The sequence below is a fragment of the Zea mays genome, chromosome 4 (assembly GCF_902167145.1).
Source record: "Zea mays cultivar B73 chromosome 4, Zm-B73-REFERENCE-NAM-5.0, whole genome shotgun sequence".
Taxonomy (NCBI): Eukaryota; Viridiplantae; Streptophyta; class Magnoliopsida; order Poales; family Poaceae; genus Zea; species Zea mays.
In genome coordinates, this window is record NC_050099.1 from 247,841,680 (window position 1) to 247,852,934 (window position 11,255).

The window sequence follows — 11,255 nt, forward strand, 5'->3', positions numbered from 1 at the left end:
GAGTTTGTTTGCAAAATAAAAAAAATAGAAGTGACCATTTTTTTTAAAAAAACGCATACATTTAAGAATATTGTGATGAGATTGAAATTAAATATGAAGCATCTGCAACATACAACCCTCAACAAAATGGTGTATCTTAACATAAAGAGTAGTGTATGGCCCCGTTTGGATTCCTCGGAGATTTTAGCATTCCAGATCTCTAGAGATTATAAAATCTAGATTTTAGATGATAAAACACTATGACGTTTGGGTCCATACATTCAACATGTATATTGTCCATAGCACCCTCAAGTTTCTCTGGTAGTTAAATCAACATGTATAAGGATCAGGTGTGTGTGTGTGTGTCTGTGAAATGAATGTGGGGTGCATTCTGTGTCAAGTGCCAACACGTACTGGAAATTTATCCGTTCCGTTGAGTGGTTTATGGGTATCTGGGATTTGTCCAGAGAGGATAACTGTATTTGAGTTTGACAAGGCAAAGCACAAATTTTATTAATTTTGATCAACGATCAGCTAAAATTATATTGCAAAAGAAAGCTGAGGATTAAATCCAAGGGCGGAGCTTCAGTGTGTGCGTATAATACTCCAGTTTATGTCCTGATGAACATCTGTACTGTCCGGCATGTTAACCTAGATCCGTCTCGGCTGCGCCCTCCTGTTCTGCTTGCTGCTGGGATCTGGTAGACTCGAGGGAGTCAACTTCCGAAGCGAGGCGTGCAACATCATCACTGCAGCACACAGTCATAGCGCGCCTGAGAACCAGAGGAAACGGCAAGGAATGGGGCAGAGCCTGGAGACGGTCACTTACACGCATAGCTCAATCCGATGGCGTACACGAGAGCAAACTGTAGGTTGCAGACGTACAGGAGTATGGCGGTAGCTGTTAAGAAACAAATCGACTAGCCATTAGTCATCACAATATGACAGGCATGATTAATGGGATAAAAGACCTTAAACATTAGGGTGAAAACCGATGGAAGACCTAGCACTGTGTCAAACAAAAGTTTCGAAGTCCCCCAAATCATGCCTTAACAGAGAACAGTTACATGGCATGAGCCAAATGTGCGGTCCCAACTCCCAAGCATATAGTATACAGGAACTTGTATACTGCACTCTACTTCCTAGCAGAAATAAAAAGCATACATGAAAGGAAGATATACCCAAAAAAAACTGACACCAGTAACAGCCAGGTTATCAGTGGCTACCATTTTTCCCTACAGAAATATCACATGAACAATTTAAAGCCTGTCAGACCAATATTTCCTACCATTTCCCCTCTAAAGGCTTGGTTAGCTAGAGTAACTAGCAGGTCATCCCTGGTTCCAGTTATTTCTGGCGGTATGCAACAAGTTACTGGCAAGACCCAGGTAGATAATGTTGTCTGCAGGATGCTAGTCAGGGGACTCTTAGTACCCTCAGAGAGAGAAAAAAGAGCACTTGTGAAGAAACAATCATTTCATGGAGTTTCTTGCTCTCCCAAAGAAGTGGGTTTATCTGCCAAGCTTTTACAGAATCCCACCCAATTCAACTCAAAAACACTAGAATACTCATACCATAACAATTTCTGTAACACTGGACAAACAAAGTTACTGATGCTACAGTTAAAATTATACCATTATTCATAACAATAGAATATTCATATTATAATAATACCCATAATAATACCATTATTCATCTATACCATTCTACATGTCCAATATAATAGAGTCTGGGAGTCTGGGAAAGGGATAAACCAAGGCAACTCTTCCCCGCAAATACGGAGAGACTACTTCGAACTCGCGACCCGGTGACTTAGTGGCTCCCACCACTGACCAAGCCAGCCCTTCGATATCAGTGGCAAAGCTAGAGCAAACTTGAGGGTGCAAGGAGACTTATAAGTGGGGTTGTAGTCTTGTGAGACCCTACGACGTGCGGAATGGCTGCCGCCTTACTTGTGCGGGGAGGGAGGCCCTCGACGATTTAGCCAAAGCTCACCATGAGTGGAAGACCAATCCGGAGAGTTTTCGTGGAGAGCCCTTGCACGGGCTATCCTGGATTTACCCGACTGGGTGCGACTACCTTGTGGTCGCATAGACATCATGTGATAATGATGCATATAAGGTGAAAATTTGCTCTTTATAACTAGTTTTATATTTTTTAGGGGGTGCAGATGCGCCCCTAAAACATACATAGCTTCACCCCTGTTCGATATGACCCATGGAAGGAAGTAAAAAAAATTAGAACATTATGGGCCTGTTTGGTTCGTGGCTAACTACGCCACACTTTGCCTAAGGTTAGTCGTTCAAATTGAAGAACTAACCTTAGACAGAAAAGTTAGGCAAAGTGTGGCAAGTTAGGCAGGGAACCAAACATGCCCTATATACACATATAATGCAAGGGAGTTGAAACTTGAAAAGGTTAGAGTCCTTTTGAATATTCATGTATAACAAGAATTTCTTCAAGAACATAGGGTACTGATACATGAATTCGTCAGAATTTTGTTATGTTCAGAGCTTTTCGATGAAGTAATTTGTTGTACTGAGTGGAGAGCAAATGGTCCAAGTACATACATTTTTCTAAGTGGACAGCATTTTGTATGATAGATTACAGGCATTCTGATCTTAAAATTGCATAAATCATGTCCGTTGTTTCACTTCTAGTCGTCTTAGCAAATTTCATAGCAGCGTACCTTATGTCAGTGAGCTCCTAATGCTTTTGTCCGTATGTGCTATATTTCAAGTATTAGAATTTGTAAGGTGATTATTTTACAGATTCCACTTGCAACCTAATGCAGTGCATGCAATCATCTATTTGATGTTTCTGCTGCCAGAATCCCAAATTCCCAATTGCTGCTTCGGGGGGGGGGGGGGGGGGGGGGGGGGGGGGGTTGAAAGAAGAAGAAGATATCAAGTTAAGTGTTGGGCAGGCAGGAACATCATACTCAGTTACTCACCAATCTGCGCACAGTGCAACAGAGCCTGGGCAACCCCTGGAGCCCTGGTGGTAAGACCCCAATGGTCCCGGCAGTAGCGCACGCCCTCCCAGACGGCGAGGCTGACCAGCATCCCCAGCAGCGCCATCGGCATCCGGTACCTGCCCAGTATTGACACAAATAATAATTCACCAAGGTAGCTGCTTCGAGAGTCGAAGAAAGCGAAGGAATGAGACGGGACGCAACGCAATACTGGATACATACAGGCAGCACGCGAAGACGAGGATGGTGAGCGCGGCGTAGTTGCGCGCGTACCGGCGGACGTTCTCCTGGACGCGGAGCCTGGCCTGGGTGGGTGTGGGCGGCCAGGAGTAGGACGCGGCGCCGGGGGTGCCTAGGAAGGCAAGCGACCAGGAAGGGGTGGGCGCGGCCAGGTCGGTGGCGGAGAGGCGCGCGAAGGGGTTGAGCGCGAGGAGCGAGGCGAGGGTGCGCGCGAAGGCGAGGATGTCGACCGCGACGCCAGATGAGTCCGGGCCCGCGGCGGGGCTGGAGGTGGAGGGGGCTGAGGCTGACGACGGCCCTCCGGTGGGGGTGGAGTCGAGGAGGTCGAGGTAACCGGTGTCCCGGAGCCAGCGGTCGAGCGCGGGGTCCGGCACGCTCAGCGACAGCGGGTTCGGCTTGAACGACGACGAGGCCGCCATTGGGATCGTCGAATGGATTTGCCCGCCGCCGCGAGACCTCACCAGGGGAAGAGGATTAACATGTCCGTGTGACTGTGCGTGGGCACACGACAGTGCCCACTACCCAGTGCCTAGTTCCCAGCCAAACCAGCTGGCCAGACAGAGTCAGGGCCCCTTTTGGAACCCAGAAATTTTACAAGAATGAAACAAAAACTACAGAGCAAACAGCTTATTTTCACAATTTTGAAGGGGGCTACAGTACTCATGGATTCTTATCTCATTCAAATGAAGTTTTTTACGAAAGCACAGGAGAAAGAGTACCAAAATATGACAACAGGTATTTCATATAACTCTCCTATAGATCCATCAAACGAGATACATACTCACATACAAAGTTATTTACAACAAGAAACGTTTGCATGGTTTGGAACACAAAAGCAAGTATCTGTTTCCCTATATGAACTTATGAAGCGCTAGCTCAACTGCTTTCAGACTGATATCTTTATGAAAACGATGACATGGAGCAGCAGAACATACAGTACAATTGCGGACCTAAGGATCATCAGCCGGTTCTGGCCTTCTGTTCTAGCGCCAGCCTGGTACGGTTTCCGGCCCGCTTTAGGGTCGTAATAGTAATCTTCAGGGCCGCTCAAGAGGCCTCTGCTGAGGCGGCTCCGGGGTGCGCCAGTTTCGTTGGCACCGCCGTAGAGGTTTCTATGCAGATGGTTCAGCCGTTCCAGCTCCTTTTCTTTGGAATGCACATCAGTGGCCAGAATTTCAGCTTGAGCCTACATGAGAGCAGGAGACAGAATTAAGATTGAGAAGGTAGGAGCTGCTACCCTTCACAAGACGCAAATGACGAGGATATAGAACCGACTTGCTTAGCTGTCAACTGCTCGATGAGGCTATGCAGTTGCCTCTCCAGGACCTTCTCCCTTTGTGCTGCATATGTAACAGAAAGGACCGCTAGCATTCATAGATTCACATAAAAGAAGAAACAGATATGCAGCAGGTGTAACTGCGCTAAGTATAGGATAATTGCCTTCCATATTTATACCTTGGCAGAGCATTACAAGATTTCTAAGATGAGCTTTATGAATTAGAGAGAACTAACTTTGTAAAGTTCCAAAATGAGAAACAATATAAGGATAATTGCCTTCCCTATTTATACCTTGACAGAGCATCTCAAGATTTCTTAGAGCAGCTTTATGAATTAGAGAGAACTAACTTTGTAAAGTTCCAAAATAAGAAACAATTTGCTATCACAAATTCAAAACACCATCTATGCATTGCCACTTAACAAGGAGCTGGGCCCTGTTGTACACTACAACTCATTCAGATAACACAATCAGTCACCTCAAAACAGTGTCACGGAAGGCAAAATGACCAAATTCTATGATTGAGCTCTTGCTCCCTCCAAACATGAAAAGGCAAATTCAACAATTGGAGTACGCTTATTCTTAAAATCAAGAGGTCTACACATATAGGGGACAGCATCTGCCGTAGGCTGCCGCCCCATGACAGCATCCTAATGTGATCATATGGTTTACTTTGAAGTTTGAACAATTATGATTTATAACAGTTTATTTCAAGAGAAAATGCCTAGTTCTTCTATGCATTCAAGACCAAGAATTCAAAAAGGAAACTTCCCCTACCATGTCAACCAATAGAAATTGGGTGCGCTAGGTGCCGAGCTGTGTGTAAGCAACAATTACTAGTGTACATAGCAGCAAGGCTCAAACAAAAATAACTCATTTTGCTCTCTTTCAAGGTTTAAAATATACTGTATTTCATAACAGTTGGCTTTTGAAACGAGATTTTGGCAAATAAAGAGCCGCCCTGTCAGGGCCTAAAGAGGCCCACGGAGGGGCTGCGGCAGCAGCAACCATGGGCCCTCCAAGGGGATTAGATAAGGATAGTTAGAGATAAGATTAGAAGATTAGTTGAGATTATTTAGAAGATTAGCTGAGATTATCTAGGAAGGTTATCAGTTAGTTTGTTGAGAGTTTTTAGGAGAGTTTTAAGGAGATAAGGATCCCTAGCTAGATAGGGGCAGTCAGCTGGCCTATTTATGTAGTCAATGGATGAGAAATAAAGTAAGCAAGAATTAGAAGGGGAAAAACCCATCTTGCTCGGACGTGGGCAGAGACCCCCGGCCAGCGCCCTGTGAACAGTAACCGATCCCTCACCAATCCCTCACCGATCTAGCGACCATAACACGCCCAATATTCCCTCTCCAATCACAATCACATGTTCCAACCATCAGCTCCAACCATCAGCTTCCACCAGCAGCTCCAACCATCAAATTCCCTCTCCAATCCCTCACCGATCTAGCGACCATAACACCCAATATTAAAAAAGCTACCCGATACACAAAAGGTCAAACTGTGAATAGAAAAGCATTTCATATGATGCAAAACTTGAAACTATTTATGTTACTCGGGGTTTGGCATTTTTTTCACAGGTAACACAAATATTAATGGTATTATTTGTACAGCACTTTTTGGCGCCCTCACAATCACATGTTCCCAATCATCTTTAAAAAAAGAATAAGCAAGGGAAAAACCAACGTGCGGAAAAGTATAAAGTACCAGGAGTGGGTTTCTTTAAAGATTCTTCTTCAACCACAGACCACTCTTTCTCTAATGTTTGCACCTTGTTATCCAATAGTTCCTGTGTGTGAGAATAATTTTTTTAAAAAAAATCTCCAACATTGTGAACAAAACACAGAACATAAGAAGAGCCCAAAGAAAACATACAAGCTCCCTTTTCTTCTCCTCCAAATCTTTAGATTTAAGGTCAGTCACTGACTTAGCTTCCAGTAGAGCATTTTCAGCTGTTCCAGAGGTTGCTGTTGATGCTTTATGTTGAGCAGCCTCTAGCTCCTTCAGAGCATTTTCAAGCTGTGTCTTTAAATTATGCTCTGTTACTTCCATTTCCTGAAAAAAAACATATTCTATTGAAGTGATGTGTGGGGCAGCCCTACGCTTTGCATGGGAAAACTATATGCCAAAAGGCAAACATAAATAGCATTTCAAAGGAGGGCATTCAAGTGAAGAGTACAAGTTAACGAACACCACACATGGCTCAAGCATTAGAAAGCTCCACACAGGCTGACTGCTACTTCATGATACTCATTATAGAACAAGGCAACATGGAATTCCTCATGAATGGGTTTAAACTTTAAAGTAATTCCTTACTTATGCAGAGACAAACTCACAATTTTGTTTTAGTAATTTAGAAGAGTATTAGATAGTGGAAAATAAGACGCATAAAAAAGGAAAATGACATGAGGCAAAACAGGGGTTGTGAATGGTATAGTGGTGCACCTCCAGATTACTCAGAAGCTGAGTGGCCTCCATCTGCTTTTCCTGAATTTTCTGTTTACACTCTGATATAGCTTTCTCATAGGCTGCATTTTCTTCTTGGAGAGTTACTTCTCTTTGTTGGGTCTACAGAAAGTTCTGTTATAGAAATCTGCATAGGAACCGAGCTATGCTAGTGCGAGAAGGAACCAACTATAAGTTTCAAGTAATCAGCTGATTGGTTTAGAAAAATTTCCACTTTTGCAGACTGTTGAGAAGTACAAATATCCATATTGTCATCTCCCATTCAAAATGATGAACATACACAAATATCATACCTAACTAGATCCAGATCCATGAAGTGAGCTCCAGAACCAGATCGAATGGAGCCGCTCCAACTTAATTTCAGTAGTGTTATTCCCCCATTAACGATTATTATCAGCATGACTTGTGCTAAAGGGGTACAAAAACGTCCAAGAACAGGACTGGAGGAGGAACACAGAGAAAAGGAGCTAAGCCAAGGGTTCTGCACCTGCTCCTTGGTGGAGGAGTGCGCGTTGAGCTGGAGCGCGAGCGCGGCGGACGACGCGAGTGAGTCGGCGTGGAGGTGGGGCAGGCGCTGCGCGACGTGCGGCGGGGGCACCCGGAGGCGGAGGTCCTGGATGGCGCGGCGCAGCGAGGCCGCCCGCGCGTCCAGGTCGGCGGCGCGGAGCCGCTGGGCCGGGGTCATGGCGGCCGACGCCGCGGCGCGCGCGTCGTCGTCCGCCTCGTCGTCGCTGCCGCCGGCCCCGCCGACCACGTCAGCCGCCCACGCCAGGATCCCCGCCATGAGGACGACCGACCCTCGGGCCTGTGGAGGAGCTTGGGATTTCGACGATCGCGGATCCGGCTAGCACCCCCGAGGAAGGTCGCTGGAGATGGTAACTAAGAAGTGTGATGAGATCGTATGAAATGGTGGCTGGTGGTTCACGTTTTAATCCCCGCGGGGCCAGAGACAGAGATTTGAGCAAGGGAACAGAATGTACCAAACCTAATAGAACAATTCGCAGAGGGAAAGAGATCGGAAGGGTAGGGGGAGAGGAAGTCACCCCCCACCGTCGCCGGCAGCCTCTGCCGGCGTGGAGGGCGTGACGGCGGCGCTGTCGTGCGGGCCGGCGCGCGATGCGGGCGGCTAGTGGGCTAGCGGGCTCCTGGCTAGCCCAGGAAGCGAGAGATCGTGAGGAATACGTCGGCATGTTGGGCTGGGCCGTATCTAGTCATTGGACAAGGCTCAAGGGAAGTGGGACAGGCTCACCGGTTTAACCCGAGCCATGGATCTCAATTCTCAACACATCCAACGGCCAGGCAGGAACGCGCGTGGTGAACGGTGCGGGGGGAAGCGAGACGTGCACGTGCACCGCTCCGCTATCGCCGTGCTCCGCTCTGCTCTGCTCCGCTCCGCTCCTCTTCGAGAGGCGCACGCCGCGCCACGGCGAGCCACTCCACTCCGACTCGGCACCGGCGACATGCTCCCGCTCCTCTCTCCTCCGCGCCCTCGTGCCGCGCGACCCCGCGCCAGCGCCACCGTCTCCGCCACCGCCAGGCCGGCCGTCATCCTCCCAGTTGCGCCCTCTTCCCTCCCTCCTCTCTCTCGCCTCGCCTGTGCCGTGTGCCGTGTGCGTGACTCGCGGCGCGTGTCGTCGTAGTGCCGCAGGGGCTCGGGAACAACACGGGCGACTACGCGCGGCTCGCCGCGGCGCTGCGGGACGACCACGGCCTCCCCGCGGCCGTCGTGGCGCGGGTCACCCGCCCCGACTGGCTCCGCAACGCCGCGGGCCTCGCCGACGCCAGCTACTGGCGGGGCACCCTCCGCCCGCGCCCCGTGCTCGACTGGTGAGTTTCTGACCCCACCTCCTCACGGACGTGGTGCTCCCTCCAGGTCAGGGTCTGTCGTCCGCGTCGTGACCGGTGTGCCTTTCACCAAACACCTTGCCTGCATTGCGCTGTAGGTACCTGAAGAGGGTGGACGACGCGGTGTCCGAGGCGAGGGAGCTATGCGCGCCAGGTCTGTCTTCGCCCAGTCCCACAAGAAGCCTTAGAAATGACAATGTCCTGTTGGTGCCTTGGTGGTTAGCAAGCAAATTACTACTCGCGATTGCAAGAAAGCAAATTACTACTCGCGATTGCAAGAAAGCAAATTAGCGTGCGATGTGTTCATGTCTATCTGGTGATGGAGGTTTCGGTATATAGGATATGGTGCCGAAGCCCATAAATTTTCTACTGAAATTAGCTGCTGACAGAGTGACAGTGCAGGTGTTAAGCTGCTGAACAACATGAAGTTTAAGAGGATTTGTCTTGATTCTGAACCCTTTGCTACTTTCAGGAGGGAAGATATCACTGATAGGGCATTCAGCTGGGGGCTGGCTCGCGCGCGTGTACATGGCAGAGTTTGATGCTTCCGACATAAGTCTACTCCTCACCCTTGGCACTCCTCACCTGTATGGTTCCTCAATCATGACTCAAAAGTGGACTAATGTATGATTAATCGCTTAGTGTTTATGCTGGAGATTCTTCTAATAAAATTGTGTGGTTCTTATCTCTAGTGAACTAATGTGTGGATCTCTCCCTGCTTCCACCGTCTCTCGCGCTTGGAGCACGGTTCGCTAAGGGCCTGTACTGAAACCTTTTAACCTCTTAATGAGACACATGTCAACAGACACGTTCTTGAAAAAAAAAAGAAACTGAAGAAGGTTGACTTTACTTGGTAGACACTATGCTTAAAGTTGAAGAGATCTCCCAACTCATCTTTTTCCCCATTTATACCTCTGCAGCTACACACAATCTAGCTGCATATGGAACTGTTGAATGATACTAGTAACTCCTGCAAGGCTAGAACTGGCACTCGATATCATGTTAGAGATATCGAAAAACATAGTTTCGAAAATCAAACGCAGCACATACTTATATTTCGTTTGAGTTTGACATCATTTCCATTTATTTTCTCTAATCACTAGGCCTCCTCCAAAGGGTGTACCTGGGGTAATTGATCAGACTAGAGGACTACTGAACTACGTCGAGGAGAATTGTGCTCCAGCAGTTTATACACCAGAATTAAGATACGTGTGCATTGCTGGAAGGTACCTTTCTTCAGACTAGGATTTCAGGGTTTTCTGATTTTTTTTATGTTTTAACAGATGAGATAGGTGCAGGTTCCAGCATGTCCTCGTTTTTTATGACCACATACCTTCACGGTTCATGCATCATACCATCTCTTGATCGTACCACAGGTACATTCAAGGTGCTCCTCTTCTGGGGAACTCTGCAGCTGCTTCTGATGAGATCCTCGCAGCTGACACTCCTTCAGAAGGAGGCCATGCTGTTATTGTCAGTAGCAGTGACAATTCTACATCTACTCCATCAGCTGTCTCGTGGCGAGCCCGGTTCGTTGGGCAAGGTTACAAGCAGGTAAAACACTTCATTTCCCGTGGTTAAGGGAGGGTTTTATGGTTCAGTTGAGACAGTTTGCGGATCAAGTGTGAAGCAAAACCATTTGACATCAGATACACGACCAGGTTTGTGGGCGAGCAGATGTGTGGGGCGACGGCGTTGTTCCTGAGATGGCAGCGCATCTGGAGGGAGCGCTGAACGTAAGCTTTGACGGTGTGTACCACTCTCCGGTAGGTTCCGATGATGAACAAAGGCCCTGGTATGGCTCTCCGGCGATCCTCAAGCAGTGGGTGCATCACCTTCTCAGCTGAGATAGTGACATACAAGAGGAGCTAGCTGCCGGAACAGACAGAAACTGGGATGTGTCCTGCAGCTGACATGACACCATTGGCCACCAAAGGGCAAAGGGGAACTTTTTCTCTGAAATTGAGGTGCATGATATAGCATGGCAGATCCCTGGTTGTGTGTTGTCAGTCTCTGTAGATAATTTAAGCATTTAACCTGAGGTCTTTTTGTCCAATCTTTTCTCTGCTATCTCAATCAGTTTACCCATATCTATATTCAAACTCCAGTCAATCAGTTTACCCATATCTATATTCAAACTCTAGTTTACGAACAGTGGCTATCTCAATCAGTTTACCCATATCTATATTCAAACTCCAGTCAATCAGTTTACCCATATCTATATTCAAACTCTAGTTTACGAACAGTGCAGTCTACATATCTATATTTAAATCCAATTTACGAACAGTACAGTCTAGTACACGTATTTTTTGTATTTTAGTGTAAAAGGTAACAGGAGTCAAAGCAAAACTCAGAAAAAAAATTGTATTTTAGTGTAAACGGTAACAGGAGTCTGCAAAACTCACAAAAAAAGACTAAACGGTAAGACAAGTCTAATTACAAATATTTTTGTATTTTATATTAAAACGT

General features: G+C 47.1%; 3 protein-coding genes across 4 annotated transcripts; 1 reads left to right on the plus strand and 2 right to left on the minus strand.

Moving 5' to 3' along the window:
- Positions 1-466: 466 nt before the first annotated feature.
- LOC100274877 (PRA1 family protein H) lies at positions 467-3,715 on the minus strand. The gene is made up of 4 exons (NM_001149137.1): positions 3,176-3,715; positions 2,933-3,072; positions 809-880; positions 467-728 (listed from the first exon to the last, which is right to left on the minus strand). Exons 1-4 carry the CDS (start codon positions 3,610-3,612, stop codon positions 631-633), a joined length of 747 nt encoding a protein of 248 aa, NP_001142609.1. The 5' UTR covers positions 3,613-3,715; the 3' UTR covers positions 467-630.
- A 196-nt stretch (positions 3,716-3,911) lies between these two features.
- Positions 3,912-8,015, minus strand: LOC100277706 (uncharacterized). Of its 2 annotated transcripts, NM_001320323.1 has the most exons (6): positions 7,429-8,015; positions 6,921-7,043; positions 6,351-6,530; positions 6,183-6,264; positions 4,469-4,533; positions 3,912-4,379 (listed from the first exon to the last, which is right to left on the minus strand). In NM_001320323.1, the coding sequence occupies exons 1-6, from the start codon at positions 7,723-7,725 to the stop codon at positions 4,080-4,082; spliced, it is 1,047 nt and encodes a 348-aa protein (NP_001307252.1). In that variant the 5' UTR covers positions 7,726-8,015; the 3' UTR covers positions 3,912-4,079. The 2 variants fall into 2 exon arrangements, with proteins under 2 accessions (NP_001307252.1, NP_001307254.1); NM_001320325.1 differs by lacking the exon at positions 6,921-7,043 and having other exon boundaries at positions 3,952-4,379; positions 7,429-8,003.
- Positions 8,016-8,338: 323 nt separating this feature from the next.
- LOC100382661 (uncharacterized) lies at positions 8,339-10,860 on the plus strand. The gene is made up of 7 exons (NM_001175385.1): positions 8,339-8,497; positions 8,590-8,768; positions 8,885-8,940; positions 9,259-9,373; positions 9,890-10,012; positions 10,163-10,340; positions 10,448-10,860. Exons 1-7 carry the CDS (start codon positions 8,402-8,404, stop codon positions 10,631-10,633), a joined length of 933 nt encoding a protein of 310 aa, NP_001168856.1. The 5' UTR covers positions 8,339-8,401; the 3' UTR covers positions 10,634-10,860.
- The last annotated feature ends 395 nt before the right edge of the window (positions 10,861-11,255 follow it).